At 43.9% G+C, this 23,662-nt stretch overlaps 1 protein-coding gene across 1 annotated transcript in view; it reads left to right on the forward strand.

The window, feature by feature from the left end:
* DGKQ (diacylglycerol kinase theta) overlaps positions 1–23,662 on the forward strand; it is a 132,196-nt gene that overhangs the window by 94,504 nt on the left and 14,030 nt on the right. Inside the window, exons 16-20 of the mRNA XM_044270756.1 lie at positions 6,752–6,903; positions 18,324–18,472; positions 19,029–19,210; positions 20,419–20,519; positions 20,607–20,753. Coding sequence (XP_044126691.1) covers positions 6,752–6,903; positions 18,324–18,472; positions 19,029–19,210; positions 20,419–20,519; positions 20,607–20,753 — 731 coding nt within the window. The remainder of the gene's footprint in view (positions 1–6,751; positions 6,904–18,323; positions 18,473–19,028; positions 19,211–20,418; positions 20,520–20,606; positions 20,754–23,662) is intronic.

Raw genomic sequence — 23,662 nt, forward strand, 5'->3', positions numbered from 1 at the left:
ATAGAATGCACTGACGCACAACCACTTATGTTTCCTGATGATGAGGACATGGGAATACCACCTCAGCATGTCTCTGATGATGACGAAACACAGGTGCCAACTGCTGCGTCTTTCTGCAGTGTGCAGACTGAACAGGAGGTCAGGGATCAAGACTGGGTGGAAGACGATGCAGGGGACGATGAGGTCCTAGACCCCACATGGAATGAAGGTCGTGCCACTGACTTTCACAGTTCGGAGGAAGAGGCAGTGGTGAGACCGAGCCAACAGCGTAGCAAAAGAGGGAGCAGTGGGCAAAAGCAGAACACCCGCCGCCAAGAGACTCCGCCTGCTACTGACCGCCGCCATCTGGGACCGAGCACCCCAAAGGCAGCTTCAAGGAGTTCCCTGGCATGGCACTTCTTCAAACAATGTGCTGACGACAAGACCCGAGTGGTTTGCACGCTGTGCCATCAGAGCCTGAAGCGAGGCATTAACGTTCTGAACCTGAGCACAACCTGCATGACCAGGCACCTGCATGCAAAGCATGAACTGCAGTGGAGTAAACACCTTAAAACCAAGGAAGTCACTCAGGCTCCCCCTGCTACCTCTTCTGCTGCTGCCGCCTCGGCCTATTCTGCTGCTGCCGCCTCGGCCTCTTCCTCCGCCTCTGGAGGAACGTTGGCACCTGCCGCCCAGCAAACAGGGGATGTACCACCAACACCACCACCACCACCTCCGTCACCAAGCGTCTCAACCATGTCACACGCCAGCGTTCAGCTCTCCATCTCACAAACATTTGATAGAAAGCGTAAATTCCCACCTAGCCACCCTCGATCCCTGGCCCTGGCCCTGAATGCCAGCATTTCTAAACTACTGGCCTATGAAATGCTGTCATTTAGGCTGGTGGACACAGACAGCTTCAAACAGCTCATGTCGCTTGCTGTCCCACAGTATGTTGTTCCCAGCCGGCACTACTTCTCCAAGAGAGCCGTGCCTTCCCTGCACAACCAAGTATCCGATAAAATCAAGTGTGCACTGCGCAACGCCATCTGTAGCAAGGTCCACCTAACCACAGATACGTGGACCAGTAAGCACGGCCAGGGACGCTATATCTCCCTAACTGCACACTGGGTAAATGTAGTGGCAGCTGGGCCCCAGGCGGAGAGCTGTTTGGCGCACGTCCTTCCGCCGCCAAGGATCGCAGGGCAACATTCTTTGCCTCCTGTTGCCACCTCCTCCTTCTCGGCTTCCTCCTCCTCTTCTTCCACCTGCTCATCCAGTCAGCCACACACCTTCACCACCAACTTCAGCACAGCCCGGGGTAAACGTCAGCAGGCCATTCTGAAACTCATATGTTTGGGGGACAGGCCCCACACCGCACAGGAGTTGTGGCGGGGTATTGAACAACAGACCGACGAGTGGTTGCTGCCGGTGAGCCTCAAGCCCGGCCTGGTGGTGTGTGATAATGGGCGAAATCTCGTTGCAGCTCTGGGACTAGCCAATTTGACGCACATCCCTTGCTTGGCGCATGTGCTGAATTTGGTGGTGCAGAAGTTCATTCACAACTACCCCGACATGTCAGAGCTGCTGCATAAAGTGCGGGCCGTCTGTTCGCGCTTCCGGCGTTCACATCCTGCCGCTGCTCGCCTGTCTGCGCTACAGCGTAACTTCGGCCTTCCCGCTCACCGCCTCATATGCGACGTGCCCACCAGGTGGAACTCCACCTTGCACATGCTGGACAGACTGTGCGAGCAGCAGCAGGCCATAGTGGAGTTTCAGCTGCAGCACGCACGGGTCAGTCGCACTACAGAACAGCACCACTTCACCACCAATGACTGGGCCTCCATGCGAGACCTGTGTGCCCTGTTGCGCTGTTTCGAGTACTCCACCAACATGGCCAGTGGCGATGACACCGTTATCAGCGTTACAATACCACTTCTATGTCTCCTTGAGAAAACACTTAGGGCGATGATGGAAGAGGAGGTGGCCCAGGAGGAGGAGGAGGAGGAGGAGGAAGAGGGGTCATTTTTAGCACTTTCAGGCCAGTCTCTTCGAAGTGACTCAGAGGGAGGTTTTTGGCAACAGCAGAGGCCAGGTACAAATGTGGCCAGCCAGGGCCCACTACTGGAGGACGAGGAGGACGAGGAGGAGGTGGAGGTGGAGGAGGATGAGGATGAAGCATGGTCACAGCGGGGTGGCACCCAACGCAGCTCGGGTCCATCACTGGTGCGTGGCTGGGGGGAAAGGCAGGACGATGACGATACGCCTCCCACAGAGGACAGCTTGTCCTTACCCCTGGGCAGCCTGGCACACATGAGCGACTACATGCTGCAGTGCCTGCGCAACGACAGCAGAGTTGCCCACATTTTAACCTGTGCGGACTACTGGGTTGCCACCCCGCTGGATCCACGCTACAAAGACAATGTGCCCACCTTACTTCCTGCACTGGAGCGTGATAGGAAGATGCGCGAGTACAAGCGCACGTTGGTAGACGCGCTACTGAGAGCATTCCCAAATGTCACAGGGGAACAAGTGGAAGCCCAAGGCCAAGGCAGAGGAGGAGCAAGAGGTCGCCAAGGCAGCTGTGTCACGGCCAGCTCCTCTGAGGGCAGGGTTAGCATGGCAGAGATGTGGAAAACTTTTGTCAACACGCCACAGCTAACTGCACCACCACCTGATACGCAACGTGTTAGCAGGAGGCAACATTTCACTAACATGGTGGAACAGTACGTGTGCACACCCCTCCACGTACTGACTGATGGTTCGGCCCCATTCAACTTCTGGGTCTCTAAATTGTCCACGTGGCCAGAGCTAGCCTTTTATGCCTTGGAGGTGCTGGCCTGCCCGGCGGCCAGCGTTTTGTCTGAACGTGTATTCAGGACGGCAGGGGGTGTCATTACAGACAAACGCAGCCGCCTGTCTACAGCCAATGTGGACAAGCTGACGTTCATAAAAATGAACCAGGCATGGATCTCACAGGACCTGTCCGTCCCTTGTCCAGATTAGACCTTAACTACCTCCCCTTAACCATATATTATTGTACTCCAGGGCACTCCCTCATTCAATCCTATTTTTATTTTCATTTTACCATTATATTGCGAGGCTACCCAAATTTGAATGAACCTCTCCTCTGTCTGGGTGCCGGGGCCTAAATATATGCCAATGGACTGTTCCAATGTTGGGTGACATGAAGCCAGATTCTCTGTTACGGGACCTCTCTCCTCTGCCTGGGTGCTGGGCCTAAATATATGCCAATGGACTGTTGCACTGGTGGCTGACGTGAAGCCTGATTGTCTGTTACGGGACCTCTCTCCTCTGCCTGGGTGCTTGGCCTAAATTTATGACAATGGACTGTTGCAGTGGTGGCTGACGTGAAGCCTGATTCTCTGCTATGACATGCAGACTGATTCTCTGCTGACATGAAGCCAGATTGTCTGTTACGGGACCTCTCTCCTCTGCCTGGGTGCCGGGGCCTAAATATCTGAGAATGGACTGTTCCAGTGGTGGGTGACGGGAAGCCAGATTCTCTGCTATGGAACCTCTCTCCAATTGATTTTGGTTAATTTTTATTTATTTAATTTTTATTTTAATTAATTTCCCTATCCACATTTGTTTGCAGGGGATTTACCTACATGTTGCTGCCTTTTGCAGCCCTCTAGCCCTTTCCTGGGCTGTTTTACAGCCGTTTTAGTGCCGAAAAGTTCGGGTCCCCATTGACTTCAATGGGGTTCGGGTTCGGGACGAAGTTCGGATCGGGTTCGGATCCCGAACCCGAACATTTCCGGGATGTTCGGCCGAACTTCTCGAACCCGAACATCCAGGTGTTCGCTCAACTCTAATGGTAACCCATCTTTCTCAGGACCCTGAAAAGCAAGCCTGCCTAGCTATGGCACTATTTAGGAGTGGGGAGGGGGATTTGTTGTGGTAGATTTAGCATTCTGCAGTCTCTTTTAGCCCTGCTATAGCACTATTTGGGAGTTAGGAGAAGGATCTGTTTAGGTATTTAGCAGGCCCTATTACATGTCCTTATAATTTGTTACTCAGCTTTCCTGGGACCCTGAATGACACAAGTGTATGGTAGGCTTTGCATGATTGTGTAAATCTAACCATACACTTGAGTTGCTCCCCACTCTGTGACAAAAAAAGTCACTTGGTTCAGCATGAATATTTGGTGTGGGGAGGGGAATAAGCCAGTTCCAGACCCCCTGGCAGCAGACTATCCCTTAGTCTAAGTTCATACAGCAAAATCCAATGCAGAATAATCTGTAGCAGATACTAGCTTAAAATTCGGATTGTTTTTGGTGGCAGATTTCTACCATGAAGGCCCTTTACACGGGTCAAGAATGGAAAAGATTATCTTTAATAATGCATTCATAGTAACGCTCGTCGGCAATGATCTGGCGGTGTAAATGTACCACCAATTACCCGATGAAGGAGCAAAGCGCTCGTTCATCAGGTAATTGGATCATTAGTGCAGCACACAAATCCTTGTTTTCCGGTGGTAGATTGTGCTGTGTACACATAATCTGCTGCCAGAAAACAATGAGACAGTATGGGGAAGAGCGATGGCATTAGCGATCGCTCCTCCCCATACTCTGGAGGAGATAGCTGCATGTAAATACGATCAGCAGATTATTGGGAGGAAACTCTTCCTTCCTGACAATCTTCTTGTACATTGTCCCATGTGAAGGGACCTATAATTTGATGGTGAATTTAAAGGGGTATCAACTGGCCTGGGCGGGGCTAAGCTCCATTCAAAGGGACGGAGCTTAGCCGTGCCCAGGCCAGTTATACTAGTCGTGACGTCACTGGACCTGCGGTAAACAGCGAGAAGGCCGCGGCGCTGCTGGAGCGCCGCTGCCTTCTCAAACAGCTGATCGGCGGGGGTGTCGGACCACCGCCGATCAGATGCTGATGATCTGTCCAGAGAATAGATCAAAGTGCAGAACCCCTTTAAAGGAATATTTTTTAGCAGAGTAATTGTTCTCTTTTATGTAGTCACTGCTATTTAATAATGTCCATCTATATTAGGTATATTTATGTGAACAAGTTGCTCAAGTTTATTTCTAGTAGAATTCTGTATTTTTATCTGTAGCAGAATGAATATAATGGCAACGTGACTGAAGCATGATTTTATTTAATTTTTTTTTTCAATCTCTCTTTTCATTTCTTTAAATTGAAAAAAAATGTGTGCATAAAAATCTAATATTGACTCAAGCCATGGAACCAAACTTTTGCCGCACCTTGTAAGGAGTTTATCTTAACATCAGCGTATTATTTCATAAAGAGCACGTTACAGTGATATACTCTAGAATGAGCCACAACATAGCCAGTGTTTGGCAAGGTTTGGGACCTTCTAATGGAATATGATTTGGCTTTACCTGGTGACCAAAATTATTACATTCAATCTAAGGTACAAGATTTCTTGATAGTAGATCTAAAGCAAATTGAACCATACAGGTACCATTACATATTGGGTAGTCTGAGTATGGCAATACATCTTGATCCCTGCAATGAGTATTGTTGTGGTGTTTAGTAGTTTGTAGAATTTCTTAACATTTGCTTAGATACAGTTCATGATGCTTGGTGCCCAAACCATACAGCTGACGTGTGCTGCCATACTCATCTCATTCTCCAGTAGCTGCTTATTTCGGGAAAGGAGGGTGCTGTTTGGAAGGCCTTCTGATTTTTTTTTTTCTGTAGTGCACACAGAATTAGTGACCATTAAGATTCTGACACAACGAATGGCTCCGAGCACTACTAAATATTGTAGAGTTCCTCTTTTTACTCATTTCCTTTCAGTTGTGGTTACAGTGCTATAAAATAGTAGGAAATATTTAAGATCTTTTATCAGTTATCATCCATAACATACGCATACTCACATCATTATTAAGTTTTATACAGTAATATTTGTTTTAATTAATTTTAGAATAACCTACCCAGTATGTATGGTAGTATGGTGAAGCCCATTTTATTCCTAATTAATTGCAGTATTGTTAAACAGTCATTGTCAAACCTTATCACGCAATTTAGGAAATCCTGCTTACCTGGTATGGCCATATATATTGATGATCTATCAGGATAGGTCATCAATATCTGATCAGCAGGGGTCTGGCACCCGGCACCCCCTCCGATCAGCTGTTTGAAGAGGAGGTGGCGCTGCATGCGAGCACTTCTTTCTGGTAGTTACACTACGTGTTGTCTCCTCTGTAGCGGTGGCATCGTTTAATTACAAGTACTCGCTCTATTCAAGTGAATGTAGTGAGTACTTGTATTACACTGCACCTCCGAGATGAAATGCAGTGTAATAAATAGAAAGCAGCTCTAGCATGGAGAGCCACTTCTTCAAACAGCTGACCGTGGGGTCCCAGGTGTTGACCCCCAATCTGATATCGATGACCTATCCTGAGGATAGATTATATATATATATATATATATATATATATATATATATATATATATATATATATATAGCTATATAGCTATATATAGCTATAGCCGAACAACCCCTTTACCTGGCTATGTGGTTTCCCTGTAGTTTAGATGTAGTAGAACGCTAGTAAACTAGTTATGTGTCACATATGAACTTTTATATATCTTTCTTTTCTGACATTCAATGGTTTATTGCCTTGTACAGCAGGACTGTGCAGAAGGTAAGATCATTTGGTTGTAATCCATCACTAAACCCATGTCTTCGCGGATAGCTTGTATCTTAATAACTGATCTTTTAGTATGTTTTTTATTTAATTTATTTTTATAATTTTTTTTCCAGCATGAAAAATTACCTCAGAGTACTTGCCCTCTTCTGGTATTTGTCAATCCTAAGAGTGGAGGTCTCAAGGGCCGTGATCTTCTGTACAGTTTTCGGAAACTCTTGAATCCGCACCAAGTTTTTGAGCTAACAAATGGAGGTCCCCTGCCTGGGTACGTTGAGGTTTTAGATTTTATATTCAAGGTAAAATTGACAACAAATGCATAGTACAAATAAATAAAAAGAACCACAAGGCGCTCCATAGTGTAAGACTGTAATGTAAGATATTATAATTAAGATGAGAAGCTGCTTATCAGTTGGTACCCCAGGTCATGTAGTGGTCATCTTGGAAAGATCCAGAATGAACGCTGCCCCCGTCCTCCTGTTCCCACTGGGATCCCCACGTGCAGTGATGTAAGCAAAAGAAAATGCAGGATTGACAGGGCCATTGTTCTTTAAGAGTTAAAAAATTATTATTTATGGGTAAAGGAACTTGTGTGATGCCTTTTGAAGAGGGTCCCCCTTCTTCCTTAGACACCTTATAAATAAATGGCTTTTCACAAATGTTATTATACAGTTATGTCCAGCTAGTCTTGTTGCCAAGTTCACTCTGTAGCTCACTGCATGGCATGTATGTTTCACCATACAGTAATCAGATGCCTAGCGGGTGATGGGATTAATGTCAGTGTGCATACACTCTAATAGCCCTAGGGCAACAAATATCTAATTTTCACACCTGCTACAAATGTAGTAATAAAGCTTAAAAGGGTTTTCCGAAATTCTAATACTGACGACCTATCCTCAGGATCAACACCTGGAAGGCGCCGGCACTCCTTTGTGCGACACTGCCTTCTCGCAGCTTACCAAGCACAGAACTGTCAACACTGGCCTAGCAAAAGCTGCAAGAAGGCCGGGGCGCTCACAGGAGTGCCATTGCCTTCTCAAACAGCAGATCGATGGGGGTCCCGGGAGTAGAACCCCCCACCCATCAGATACTGATGACCTATCCAGAGGGTAGATCATTAGTATTAAAATCTCGGAAAGCCCCTTTAACATAGCTCCATGTACCCCTAAGCATTGTTGGACTGGGATTCCTTGGTTCCACCAGAGGATATAATTCTTAAAGGGGTTGTCCCATTGGGGGCATATTGCCAAGATATGCCCCTAATGTCTGATAGGTGCAGGTCCCACCTCTGGGACCCGCACCTATACTTAGAAGGAAGTATGGAAAGTCACAGGAGGCGCACAGCCGCCCTCCATTTATTCCATTGGGAGCGCCGAAAATAGCAATGTGGCACGCTCAGCTGTTTTTTGAAGTCCCATTAAAATGAATGGGAAGTGCACTGAGCATGCATGGCTCCATTCACTTCTATGACGGAAATAGCCAAGCCAGTGCAAGTGCGGTGGCCACGCATGCATGATGCGCCCTCTGGGAATTTGCGGGCTCCCTTCTAAGTATAGGTGTGGCTTCCAGAATGGGACCCACACCTATCAGACGTTGGGAGTATATCCTATCCTAGCGTCCAACTTTTAAAAGGCAGCTAAATGTTATTTTTTTTTCTCCTGGAACGTTCGTGCCCTTTGTGGTGTCAGAGCCTAAGCTGACCAGAGAATCCTCTGGTACTCTGGTGGCCCTGTCCATAAGGACGTCATGTAGCGATAAAACATGTAGTTGGGGGGGCTTTGCTTTGTTAAATTTTAAAGTACAGTACTATAGCCTGTGTTGAACAATTTCACAGCCATTAGAATAGAATACAGTGTAAAAGATTCAAATAATGTGTAAAACATTCAAGTAATGGCATATACTGCAGTCTGGCTATGGGGCTACAGTTACTAGCTCATTAGATTAGCTATACAAGCACGATAATACTTATTAGCATTGGCTCAAATATTTCAATATTTTAAACATACTGTACATTGTTTAGGTTGGGGTCAGTTGATTTTTACGCTTAGTGAATTAATAAATGTTCTGTTTTATTAAAATATTATATGAATGTATGTTTAGGCCCAGTATAAAAGTTGTTATTCCATTTCATCATGTTACGACTTCTGATGTTCTGTAAATTGGGGTAACCTACAGTAGGGGGAGTTGCTAATTTTTATTTCTAGACGTTGAAAGAGGACCTTTCATGGTTTTGCATTAATGGATATAATACCTTTACTTTACTGATGCTGCCACCCTGCTTGATTATTATTTTTTTTTTTTTTTTAAATATCGCTCCTGCGTCCCGCTGTGCCCCCCCCCCCCACCCCCCCTCCCGCTGTTTTGGTGCTCAGTATGCTAATACTGAGCATTGGTACAGGGAGGAGGAGACGCCAGGGTTTCTTAATGGCCGTCTCCATCTCCCTGGCTGTGATAGGTCCAAACACAGCGGACAGTGTCACAGCCAGGGAGAAGGAGACCCTGGCGTCTATACCGATGCTTAGTATTAGCATACTGAGCGTGAAAAGTGCAGGGGGAGGTGCAGGAGCAATAATTTAAAAAAATCAGGCAGGGTGGCAGCACCCTTTAAGTAAAGGTATTTATCTCCATTAATACAAAACCATGAAAAGTCCTGTTTTTGCCCTACTTCATGCAGTAGTGTCCAAAACCTTGCTGTAAATTTTGTTTAGAAAAGATATTTCAGCAAGTCCCGACACTTTTTACTAGAAAATCTTTTGTTCCAAGTGTCAAGAATTTGTAGTTTCTGTTTTCTCAAAAGCAGGTCAGAGTTTCACACTTGAATAGTGGAAAGAACATGATGCAGGTAGCGTAGATGACAGACACGGCAATGTGTGTTTGTGTTCTTGTAACTATGGGAATAGGCAAGTTGTTAGTCTAGGACAGGATTCTAATTTTCCACTTGTCTCAGATGGGATGAAGGGTGTGAAGAAAAGCTACACACAAGTGCACAGACATTAATTTATTATTTTATACAGATTGTATATACATGGATCCCCAAGGCTTTTAACATAATCAAGTAGCTATAAAAGAGAAAAAGGCTTAGTTATAATGGAACATAGAAATGGTCTGAAGCCGATAATAAACTGAATACCCTTTAAGCTTGGTGAAAGGGACTCTTGGTTTAAAAAAAACACAACATTTTCAGATACCCATTTAGGACATTTGGCATCCTTCTGAAGGACCTGTCACTTTTTTGCATTATAGATGGCTCTTAATGTCAAATGGCAACATGTAATACTAAAGTTCCCCTGTGGAGGCGCTGCAGGGAAATTAAACAATTGCTGTCAAGTTCTCCTGCAAGTTATAGCTGATCTTTTGGGTCTCCATAGTAGAACAGTTTGTGAACAGCTTATTCTCAGGAGACCTCTTTAAAGGGGTTCTCCGGGAATGAAGAAAATTAAAATGCTTTAAGGGTTTCTGTCATGAGAATAATCATTATGTAGCTGACGCACATCGCTAATGTCAGCAATACATAACAGTATGATTTACAACTCCCTGCCTGCTGCTGTTCTCTCAAAATAAAGACTTTTATAATATGCTAATAAGCCTCTAGGTGCTAGTGGGGTCGTTGCTGCAGCACCTAGAGGCTCTGTCTTCTCACCCTTTGGCGCGCCCATGTACAGTTGATTGACGTCTGAGTTCTCCTCAGTGTCCCGTAAATCCCGCGCCGTCCCGTTTAGTATTCAGCGCAGTGAGTGAAGGACACACTCCCGCTGCCGGCTTCCTCACTGCGCCGTCCCGTTTACTTTTTCGGATTTACGGGACACGGAGGAGAACTCGGACGTCAATCAACTGTACATGGGGCGTGCCAAAGGGTGAGAAGACAGAGCCTCTAGGTGCTGCGGCAACACCCCACTAGCACCTAGAGGCTCATTAGCATATTATAAAAGTCTTTATTTTGAGAGAACGGCGGCAGGTAGTGAGTTATAAATCGTACTACTGACATTAGCACATCGCTAATGTCAGTCAGCTACATAACGATTTTTCTCATGGCAGAATCCCTTTAAATATTACTTCATTATAAATATATTACCAAATATCTTACATTAGTTATAATGGCTCTTTAGTCTGTGGAGCAATCATCAGGAAAAACAAAATGGCCACTGTCCTATTAGTACACACAAAACCTGTCCTAATCACCCATCAGGACAAGTTACTTCTCAAAGCAGAGCTAAAGAGCTGCCTCATCTCTGCTCTGCTTGTCGGGAATTATGATCATGAAGACAGTTCAACATGGTCATCAGCTGAATCTCTGTAGGAATGGAGTTCATGAGCTGATGTGGCTAATGATCAGCAGCACTTGTATCCTGTCTCCATTACCACAGTCTGTCCTGTCCCTCCTCTCTGTACTTCATGTCTCCTCATGAACTCCATTCCTACAGAGATTCAGCTGATGACCATATTAACCCCTTAGTGACCACCCATACGTGTTTTAACGGCGGTCACTAAGGGACCTTAGTGCAGCGGGGAGCACGGACTCGGCTCTCGCATGAGAGTCGGGGCCCTGCTCTAACAGCCCTGACCGGCAGAAGTGCCGATCCGGGCTGTTTAGCCCTTTACATGCCGGGTGCAATGGTGCCCGCTGCATGTAAAGTGGACTCCCTCTGTCTCCCATCAGCACCCCGAAAATGCGATCGCTGGGTGCTGATGTGTTCGGAAGCTTACCTCGCTTCTGATCAGGGCCTCGAGCCTGTCTTCAGTTCTCTCTAGCAGGCTGTGCCTCTCTGGTGCAGCCTGCTGGTCAATCTTTGAATAGCATTGCTATTGAAATGCATTTTAGAGAGAATGCATTACATTTTAAAAGCAATCAAAATACTGTATTTTATAGTCCCCTTGTGGGACTTTTAAGTAGTAAAAAAAAAATACACATTTATTAAATAAAAAAATTCCATAAAATAAAAAAAGTTTTTTTTTTCCATTGAAAATACGCTTTTCAATGAAAAAAATTGCAAAAAGAAAATATCCCCCATATGTTTGGTATTGCTGTGTCCTTAACGACCCGGACTACATAAATATTACATAAATTATCCCCTATGGTAACGCCGTAAAAAATAAATAATAAAAAAAAAGACAGCATTTCTAATTTATTCTTAGTTTCCACCGAAAAAAACATAATAACAAGCCATCAAAAAGCGGCATTTACTCCAAAATGATACCAATGAAAAATACAAGTTGTCCCTCAAAAATCAAGCCCTCACTCAACTCCATATAAAAAGAAAAAAAAAAGTTATAGGTCTTGTGAAGTGGCAATGCAAAATCATTTTTTTTGTTAATAAAAGGGGCTTTATTGGAAAAAAAAAGTAGTAAAACTTAAAAAAATTATAAGTATTTAGTATCACTGTAATCATACTGACCCAGAGAATAAACATACTATGTTATTTTTACCGAAAAATGAACGCCGTAAAATTGCAGTGGCAGTATTGCTATTTTTCCCCATCTCCCTCCCGGAAAGAGTTAATAAAAGTTAATCAGAAAGTTGTGTGTACCCCCAAAATGGTGCCATTGAAAACTACAACTTGTCCCGTAAAAAACAAGCTCTCATAAAGCTATATAGACGAAAAAATAAAAAAGTTATAGCTCTTGGAACGAGACCATGAAAAAAGGAAGAAAAACGCTTGGTCATAAAGGCCCAAACAGGCTTGGTCACTAAGGGGTTAAACATTATTCATGATCACAATCCCTGACAAGCAGAGCAGAGAGGAGGATGAGGCAGTTCTTTATCCCAGTGTTGTGAAGTCACTTGTTTTGCTGTATGATTAGGACAGGTTTTGTGTGCACTAAAAGGACGGTGGCCATTTTGTTTCTCCTAATCATTGCTCCCTAGACAAAACGAGCCATTATAAATAATGAAAGGTATTTGGGAATATATATTTAATAAAGTAATATTTATGTAATTTCATTTTCTTAATTCCTGGATAACCCCTTTTAATGCAATTTCACATACATGTATGTCGCTGTGTGCTGGTACTTGGCACACAGCGCTGCAAGTATACCACATGAGTGTGGCACAGGCTGAGGAGATGAGCCCTTTCAATCAGGCTTCTACTGCAACAGCAGAGATCAGAGCTATCTCCGATCCTGGTAATTTAACCTTGTAGATGCTGCCATCAATACAGACAGAATGCGATATGTGATCACAGGGTCTCAATGATAGCAATGGCATCCAGCGGCCTAACAACGGCCTTCAGGGTTGCCATGTATGGAAGTCGATTAGACCAGGGCCAGGGTATAATAGGAGGACTGTCGGTGTAATACTGATGGGGAAAATACATTACCATTCAAAAATGTTTACCAGTGTCAGCAGAAACATAAATATATGGCAACACAATACACATAATTTTTTTTTAAAGTGATTTTATAGTGTAAAAGTAATAAAACTTAAAAAAAGATATAACTTTGGTATTGTCATAATATACACTGCCTGTCCGAAAAAAAAAACTATGCAAAGTAGGAATCACAGCAGCATATCCAGTGCGTCTTTTATTGGAAGCCTTGAGTGCAAACACAGACAAAATACGACGTTTTTCACCAAGGCTACTGCGTAGCCGAAACTTCGTATTTTGTCTGTGTGTGCACTCAAGGCTTCCAATAAAAGACGCACTGGATATGCTGCTGTAATTCCTACTTTGCATGGTTGTTCCTGGACTACTAGGATCTGTGGTCCCTCCGCGGCTGTTGCATTCCGGTTTTGGTCTAAAGGTCCGTTTGTGCTGCTCTTTCACCTTTTGTTTTGCTGTCCCAAAAAAAAGCCATCACCTGGATTTAACAAAGCAAATAGTTATGAGCCTCCTATTGGATAATTACTACATGGGTGATTATCTCTCAGCTGGCAATAAGTTATTTAACCCCAACTGGTGCAATGAGTTGCTTCTCATTTCTTTAACAACTATGTCGAAAGACGCCTCTCGTGGTCGTGGAAAAGATGTTTGAGAAGGGTCAAATCATTGGCTTGCATCAAGCAGAGAAAACATCTAAGGAGATTGCATAAACTACTAAAATTGGGTTAAGAACTGTCCAACGCATTATTAAAAACTGGAAGGATAGTGGGGACCCATCGTATTTGAGGAAGAAATGTGGCAGGAAAAAAATCCTGAATGATTTTGATCGTCAATCACTTAAACGGTCTGAGTCCAGATTTACCCTGTTCCAGAGTGATGGCCACATCAGGGTAAGAAGAGAGGCAGATGAAGGGATGCACCCATCATGCCTAGTGCCTACTGTACAAGTCTGTGGGGGCAGTGCTATGATCTGGGGTTGCTGAAGTTGGTCAGGTCTAGGTTCAGCAAAAGTATGTGTTCCAAGAATGAGGTCAGCTGACTACCTGAACATACTGAATGACCAGGTTATTCCATCAATGGATTTTTTCTTCCCTGATGGCATGGGCATATTCCAAGATGACAATGACAGAATTCATCGGGCTCAAATTGTGTAGGAGTGGTTCAGGGAGCATGAGACATCATTTTCACACATGGATTGGCCACCACAGAGTCCAGACCTTAACCCCATTGAGAATCTTTGGGATGTGCTGGAGAAGGCTTTGCGGAGCAGTCAGACTCTACCATCATCAATGCAAGATCTTGGTGAAGAATTAATGCAACACTGGATGGAAATAAATCTTGTGACATTGCAGAAGCTTATCGAAACAATGCCACAGCGAATGCCTGCTGTAATTAAAGCGAAGGGCTTTTTTTGGGTGGCAACTTTTTGAACAGGCAGTGTATATAAATCAGATTGTTATTTACGCCACATGGTGAACCCCCATTAAAAAAAAATAATAATACTGACAGAATTGCTATTATCTGGCCACTTTGTCCTCCTGTAACACTTAAATGCCGCGGTTGCTACTGACAGCAGGATCTAAGGGCTTAAATGGCCATGATAGGCATTATCTCTGGGCAGTTGGAGCAGGAGCCTGGCTGTGTGTAATAGATGGCTTCCATTGCAGATGGCATGGGAACAGTGACTTTGCCCGCTCCATTCCGGTGATATAACTGCACTTCCATTTGTGGAAATATATCAGAATAATGATTGGAGCAAGAGGTTAGGCTGGGCTCACAGGGAGCCACTAAAATGTTGATATTTCCAACCCTGTAAATAATGAGCCCTGTGATTTATTTTTTTATTTATTTTTGTTACTATTTGTAATGTATTAATATTAACCGCCTCCGGACCGCCTAACGCAGATGTGCGGTCCGGAGGCGGCAGCCCTGCGCACAACGACGCATATACGCGTCATCTCGCGAGGGCCGGGATTTCCTGTGAACGCGCACACACAGGCGCGCGCGCTCACAGGAAAAGAAGGTAAGCGAGTGGATCTCCAGCCTGCCAGCTGCGATCGTTCGCTGGCAGGCTGGAGTTCAGAATTTTTTAACCCCTAACAGGTATATTAGACGCTGTTTTGATAACAGCGTCTAATATACCTGCTACCTGGTCCTCTGGTGGTCCCTTTTGTTAGGATCGACCACCAGAGGACACAGGTAGGTCAGTAAAGTCGCACACTACACTACACCCCCCCCCCCCCGTCACTTATTAACCCCTTATAAACCCATGATCACCCCCATATAAACTCCTGATCACCCCCCTGTCATTGATCACCTCCCTGTCATTGATCACCCCCCTGTCAGGCTCCGTTCAGACGTCCGTATGATTTTTACGGATCCACGGATACATGGATCGGATCCGCAAAACACATGCGGGAGTCTGAATGGAGCCTTACAGGGGGGTGATCAATGACAGGCGGGTGATCACCCATATACACTCCCTGATCACCCCCCTGTCATTGATCACCCCCCTGTAAGGCTCCATTCAGACGTCCGCATGTGTTTTGCGGATCCGATCCATGGATCCGTAAAAATCATACGGATGTCTGAATGGAGCCTTACAGGGGGGGGTGATCAATGACAGGGGGGTGATCAGGGAGTCTATATGGGTGATCACCCCCCCTGTCATTGATCACCCCCCTGTCATTGATCACCCCCCCCCCCCTGTAAGGCTATATTCAGACATTTTTTTGGCCCAAGTTAGCGGAAATATATATATTTTTTTGTTTATTTTTTCTTACAAAGTCTCATATTCCACTAACTTGTGTCAAAAAATAAAATCTCACATGAACTCACCATACCCCTCACGGAATCCAAATGCGTAAACATTTTTAGACATTTATATCCCAGACTTCTTCTCACGCTTTAGTATAAATACCCCACATGTGACCCCATTTCGGAAAGAAGACACCCCAAGGTATTCCGTGAGGGGCATATTGAGTCCATGAAAGATTGAAATTTTTGTCCTAAGTTAGCGGAAAGTGAGACTTTGTGAGAAAAAAACAAAAAAAAAAAATCAATTTCCGCTAACTTATGCAAAAAAAAAAAAATTTCTATGAACTCGCCATGCCCCTCATTGAATACCTTGGGGTGTCTTCTTTCCAAAGTAGGGTCACATGTGGGGTATTTATACTGCCCTGGCTTTTTAGGGGCCCGAAAGTGTGAGAAGAAGTCTGGGATCCAAATGTCTAAAAATGCCCTCCTAGAAGGAATTTGGGCACCTTTGCGCATCTAGGCTGCAAAAAAGTGTCACACATCTGGTATCGCCGTACTCAGGAGAAGTTGGGGAATGTGTTTTGGGGTGTCATTTTACATATACCCATGCTGGGTGAGAAAAAAATCTTGGTCAAATGCCAACTTTGTATAAAAAAATGGGAAAAGTTGTCTTTTGCCAAGATATTTCTCTCACCCAGCATGGGTATATGTAAAATAACACCCCAAAACACATTCCCCAACTTCTCCTGAGTACGGCGATACCAGATGTGTGACACTTTTTTGCAGCCAATGTGGGCAAAGGGGCACATATTCCAAAGTGCACCTTTCGGATTTCGCAGGCCATTTTTTACACATTTTGAAAGTTCTTCTCACACATTTGGGCCCCTAAATTGCCAGGGCAGTATAACTACCCCACAAGTGACCCCATTTTGGAAAGAAGACACCCCAAGGTATTCCGTGAGGGGCCTGGCGAGTTCCTAGAATTTTTTATTTTTTGTCGCAAGTTAGTGGAACTTTGTGACAAAAAATAAAAAGTTCTATGAACTCACTATGCCCATCAGCGAATACCTTAGGGTGTCTACTTTCCGAAATGGGGTCATTTGTGGGGGTTTTCTACTGTTTGGGCATTGTAGAACCTCAGGAATCATGACAGGTGCTCAGAAAGTCAGAGCTGCTTCAAAATGCGGAAATTCACATTTTTGTACCATAGTTTGTAAACGCTATAACTTTTACCCAAACCATTTTTTTTTTGCCCAAACATTTTTTTTTTATCAAAGACATGTAGAACATTAAATTTAGCGAAAAATTTATATATGGATGTCGTTTTTTTTTGCAAAATTTTACAGCTGAAAGTGAAAAATGTCATTTTTTTGCAAAAAAATCGTTACATTTCGATTAATAACAAAAAAAGTAAAAATGTCAGCAGCAATAAAATACCACCAAATGAAAGCTCCATTAGTGAGAAGAAAAGGAGGTAAAATTCAATTTGGGTGGTAAGTTGCATGACCGAGCGATAAACGGTGAAAGTAGTGTAGTGCAGAAGTGTAAAAAGTGGCCTGGTCATGAAGGGGGTTTTAGCTAGCGGGGCTGAAGTGGTTAAACGGCAGGGATAGAATCTGTGATATAACATTCCTCTGTAGGCAGATCATGCATAAAACTGTTTAAGTGGATATAAGCTATTAGATTACTATAGGTCTGACCTGTAGGCATATAAATAAAAGAAACGTGATTGTAGTAGAGACCTAAAACTGTCTTTAGACCCGGTTGTGATAATTTGCACAGCATTGCTCAGGTTCCTAAAAACAATCCTCGGATAAATCACTTTAACAATGTATTTAATTCCATGACTGAACAGCGTTATTGTAAAAGGTATACTGGTACATCCTTCCCATGTGAATTACTGATTTCACTTAATAAATCACTAACTGTAAGCAACAGTGCCACCTATTGTTCTTCAGGTGAAATGCTACCCAGGCTTTTATGACTTGCGTTTCCGTTTTAAAGATTGCAGCATTTGAATTCCTTGGATTTAGTATCAGATGTTCATGAATTGATCCACACTTACTAAGATCCTTGTACCAGAATTCTGCTGTAATTTCGCCTTCTCTTTGGCACAGATGTGCATGTATACTAACACTGGAGTTACAAATGTCAGTCCTAGTACAAATTCTGTTGGTAGAGAATGCCCAAAAAGTTTTAAGAGTTATTTGGCGCATTTCCAGGCAGTAAAGTAATGCCATACCAATAGGTTAGCCATCACTTTCAGTCCTTTAATCCAGATCAGTAAGGGTCCTGGCAGTCAGGTTCCCACCGACCAGATCACCACGAGTTAGAATGTGATATGACATTCATGTCTGTAATCAGATTAACCCTTTAAGTTGGTAATAGCTTTAAAGTTACTATAGTTGGTGACTGCAATGGACGCTACATCCATTGGGAATTGTGCAGACACATTGCAATACTCTTTGTAGAAAAGAAGTGATGCCATAGGACAGCACTACTATGATTCAAGGCATTGCACATTTGTGTAACTATAAAATATTCAAGATTAATCTCAATACACAGCATCATTCTTTTGTATGTACTAATGCTATACCTGTGCCTTCCTTTGTAGATTTCATGCATTCTCTCAAGTTCCCTATTTCCGAGTGCTTGTATGTGGTGGTGATGGTACAGTGGGTTGGGTACTTGGCGCCCTTGAGGAGATTCGACACAAGTTGGTTTGTACAGAACCATCTATAGCTGTCCTGCCTCTTGGAACAGGTAGGTTTTTCCCAGACTTTATGTATTGTGTAAATTGGCCTTGATTATAACTGTTAATATTGTCCCATAGTATGATCAAACTTCATGTCTACTCTATGTATGTGTGTAAATTTATTTTACCTCCTCTCATTATTAAAATAAATCATTTTGATTTGTATTCGGAGTTAGTGGGTTTTACTTTACGTGTTTTATTTAACTGTACGTATGCAGACACTGCAAATTTATGGTAAAGTAGGGTTCTTGAAAACCTTAATCCCCAGCATGACTTTTATGTTGGGAAATTGTAGCATTTTTTTTTCTCTTTTTACCATAGTTTCACACCAGTTCCAATGCAGATATTGGTTTGATAAGATCTGCTTGTAAAATACCAGTCATGTTTGAATTCTTTGATTATATTTTCATGCTTGTGCAATGTATCCGGCTGTGCATTGTGGTTTCCATTATAAAAATAAACTATAGAGGAAATGAGAACAAAGCATTGGATTGAAACAGTATGAACAGCTCCTTTATGTATTTGTCGAAAAATTTTAAAGGTGCAATTTTATTATTATCCCAGGAAATGATCTGGGGAGAGTACTTCGATGGGGGGCTGGCTATAGTGGAGAGGATCCATATTCAGTCCTCATATCTGTGGATGAAGCTGAAAATGTCCTAATGGACCGTTGGACCATACTTCTAGATGCACAGGAGGTTGTTGATTCATTGGAAAATGGTATATCCGACCCTGAACCACCAAAGGTATGATTATTGTTCTTTCTATTAAAGGGGTTTTCCAAGAGTAAAATATTGAGCGCCTGTCCTGGGGATAGGTCATTAATATCTTCTTGGTGGGTCACCGACACCCGGCACAACCATTGATCAGCTCTGGTTAGTCCTGCGACCTTTTCACAGCTTACCAAGTACAGCGTTGTAAAGCTTGGTATTGCAGCCCAGGAGCACAGCAACCTCTTCAAGCAGCAGATCAGCGGGGTGCCAGGAGATATTGGTGACCTGTCCTGACGATAAAATATTCTTCTCCCATGGTAATCCTCTTTTAATGGAGATGTTTTGTGCTAGCCATCACGCTAGCCGAGTTATAATGCATTAATGTCCTCTCTGGGATGCTGTGCATTAGGCCAGAATTTGGCTAGTCTCTTCTAACTTTGTTGATGGGATCAACTATTTCATTCCTGCTAGCCCCCCTTCTTTCAGGATATTTAACTCTATCCTGCCTTTATCATAGTTTTTGGGGAGATGTAGAGAACATGCAGATTTAGGTGTTGATGGAGTAGTGACCCTACCAGGCTAAGGGTACTTTCACACTTGCGTTTTTTTTTCCGCCATAGAGTTCCGTCACAGGGTCTCTATACCGGAAAAGAACTGATCAGGCATATCCCCATGCATTCTGAGTGGAGAGTAATCCGTCCAGGATGCATCAGGATGTCTTCAGTTCAGTCGTTTTGACTGATCAGGCAAAAGATAAAACCGCAGCATGCTACAGTTTTCTCTCCGGCGAAAAAAACTGAAGACTTGCCTGAACGCCGGATCCAGCATTTTTTCCCATAGGAATGTATTAGCGCCGGATCCGGCATTCAGAATACCGGAATGCCGGATCCGTCGTTCTGTCATGCGCAGATCGGTAAAAATGAGAAAAATTTACAAGACGGATCCGTCGCGGATCCGTCCTTGCAATGCATTTGTGAGACGGATCCGCATCCGGATCTGTCTCACAAATGCTTTCAGTCAGCGGCAGATCGGCGGATCCGGCGGCCAGTTCCGACGACGGAACTGCCTGCCGGATCACACTGCCGCAAGTGTGAAAGTAGCCTAATATTTGCTTTCAGAATTGATAATCATTGCTTATTAAGAGTACCTCTGCCTTGAATTTGTTTTTAAAAAAGGACATGTCTTAATTTCAGTTTGCCTTTAAATTGTTTTTTCTGCTACCAATATTTTTGTTTTGGCAGATTGTGCAGATGAACAACTATTGTGGGATTGGGATTGATGCAGAATTAAGCTTAGATTTCCATCATGCCCGTGAAATTGAACCTGGTAAATTCAGTAGCAGGTAATTTCTTTACTGTGGATTTGTAGCTGAATATCAGGAAAGATTCTGTGCTTGGCTTTTAACCTGTACATGGTATCTCTCTTCAAGGTTCCACAACAAAGGCGTGTATGTTAAAGCTGGTTTGCAGAAATTAAGTCATAATCGAAATCTGCATAGAGATATAAAACTTAAGGTTGACCAGCAAGAAGTGGAGCTTCCAAATATCGAAGGACTTATCTTTCTAAATATCCCCAGGTAGATAATGTGATAAGCCATTTCCACATATCTGTAAACAGTAGTGTCTTGTGTATGTTTCTCACTTCACCGCTATATTTATATTTTACTGCACATTCGGGAACAGTTCTAACCAAAGTAGTTGAAAATAAAAGTGTGACAACTTTCCATAGCAGTCAGTCTCTTGGGAAGATGTAAGCGGCGTCCTCAGGTCTTCCAGTTTTTCTTTTGCCATAGTTTTGACAAATATTTAAAAGCACAGTATGTAATTCCGGTTTAAACGTTCCACAAAAAATGTTGGTTGAATGCAGTTACAAAAGTCTCTCATGTCCACTTCTTTTATATAATAATTGTGGAAAAGATGTAATCCATTATCATCTACCTCTCCCTTGCTGCTGGTAACAGAAGTGCTGTGGCACATGAATATCACCATTTCTGCACTATAAGAGTTATTTAGTATATTTATAAGTAGCAGACTAAACATTTCCTGGCATCAGGCTATCAAACATTAAGGCATGGAAACGTGCTATGGAGCAAAGAATGGCTGTCATGTCAGGAGTGCGGATGGGTCCTGTCACCAGAAAATGCAATGCAATCAGCATGTCATAGACCAAAAGCAGCTGAGCAGATCGATAGATAGTTTTTGTGGGAAAAGATTCAGTAAAACTCATAATTTATACATTTGCTTTTTCCACTTGCTGTGAAGAGCTATCGGTACAGGCGGAGGGGTTATCAGTGACTGACGGCTATCTCTGTGTGCATACTCATAACACAATGCTATCAATCACTGATAACACCTCCCCCTGTACCAATAGCTGTTCACAGGAAGTGGAAAATGGAAAGGCATATATAAGGGTCCATTCACACGTCCGTTGTTTCTTTCCTGATCTGTTCCGTATTTTGCGGAACAGATCTGGACCCATTCATTTTCAATGGGTCCTGAAAAAAATTGGACAGCACAATGTCAGATTTTTTTTCAGGACCCATTGAAAATGAATGGGTCCAGATCTGTTCCGCAAAAAACGGAACAGATCAGGAAAGAAACAACTGACGTGTGAATGGCCCCTTAATCTGCTCAGCTCTTCCTGCTCTATAACATGCTGCTTTCAGATTGCATAGCATTTTGTGGAGACAGGTCCTCTTTAATACTATCAAATGAATAACTGCCTTATAACTCAATACATTAACTAGCTAAAAGGGACTCGAGCATTTTCCAAGTCCCAGGTTGGTGACATTTTGGCACCCCTATTGATCAGCTGTCTGTGAAGGTTCTCATTTATCCAGGTCATGGTATATCTGTAAGGAATAAATCAAGGCAACTGGACTTACTGTTTATCAGCTGTTTCCTGCAGCCTCTGACGCTGGACCAGAAGCACAGCTCCACTCAAAGGGTAGTGGCTGAGCTAGATTACTGGATCTCAGCTCCCATTCACTGCGATAACCTTTCGTGGCCGGTACACTTTGAACAGAACTGGGCTTACAGCTCAGATTCTGGTGCTAGTTCTGGTGCCAGAGGCTGCAGGAAACCGCTGATCGGTTAGGATGCCGAGTGTCTGACCACCACCGAGCTGATACTGATGACCTATCTTGTATCTGGAGCCTGGAAATCCACTTTAAGTAGAAATATCTGTTCAAGGAAGGCGTTACCCATTTTCTTATTTCATTATATGATCAGCCAAATATAAATTTTCTTATCAAGACCTCAGTGTGCTTGAGTGGCAGCAGGCGGATGTGTTTTAACAAAAAACAAACCTCTCACCTTTTGATACTCTCTCCATTCCAGCACTGCTATGGACCAGAAGTGATGAGGTCCCATGTTGGTCACATGATTGCTGCAGCAGTCTTTGGCATCAGCAGCTGCATTTGCAAGAATGGCATGCCGCTGCTGAGCCTTTCCAGTTTAGGTGTGAACAAAATGAATGCCCTTTTACCCATCTCCAGCCCATACTACCTATGTTCTGTAAATAGCTGAATTCCTCTATCATTCAGAGGAAAATGCAATACAAAAAAAAGCCCCATCATAATCTAGGTTTCAAGTTAGCCCACTCTCCCCCCCCCCCCCCCCCCAAGTGCTAGGATATTTAACCTTAGGAACCCACAAAATTTAATATTTGGGGGGACACTATAAAATCTCATAACAAGAGACACACATGGGCACACACTCAACCAGGATTGTAGTTCTGACCAACTTCATGTTGTGTCTCTACAGCCGGGTCTTTTGCTAATCTAAGAAGTAAAGGCTCTTTCACACCTGCGTTCTTTTCTTCCGGCATAGAGTTCCGTCGTCTGGGCTCTATGCCGGAAGAATCCTGATCAGGATTATCCCAATGCATTCTGAATGGAGAGAAATCCGTTCAGGATGTCTTCAGTTCCGGACCGGAACGCTTTTTGGCCGGAGAAAATACCGCAGCATGCTGCGCTTTTTGCTCCGGCCAAAAATCCTGAAGACTTGCCGCAAGGCCGGATCCGGAATGAATGCCCACTTGAAAGGCATTGATCCGGATCCGTCCTTAAGCTAAATGTCGTTTCGGCGCATTGCCGGATCCGACGTTTAGCTTTTTCTGAATGGTTACCATGGCTGCCGGGGCGCTAAAGTCCTGGCAGACATGGTAAAGTGTAGTGTGGAGCAGCATACTTACCGTCCGTGCGGCTCACGGGGCGCTCCAGAGTGACGTCAGGGCGCCCCAAGCGCATGGATCACGTGATCGCATGGCACGTCATCCATGCGCATGGGGCACTCTGACGTCATTCTGGAGCAACCCGGGAGCCGCACGGACTGTAAGTATACCGCTCCCCACTACTACTATGGCAACCAGGACTTTAAGGCCCCTTTCACATGGGCGAGTTTTCCGTGCGGGTGCGATGCGTGCGGTGAACATATTGCACCCGCACTGAATCCTGACCCATTAATTTCTATGGGGCTGTACACA

This window comes from Bufo gargarizans, chromosome 1 (genome assembly GCF_014858855.1).
Source record: "Bufo gargarizans isolate SCDJY-AF-19 chromosome 1, ASM1485885v1, whole genome shotgun sequence".
Taxonomy (NCBI): Eukaryota; Metazoa; Chordata; class Amphibia; order Anura; family Bufonidae; genus Bufo; species Bufo gargarizans.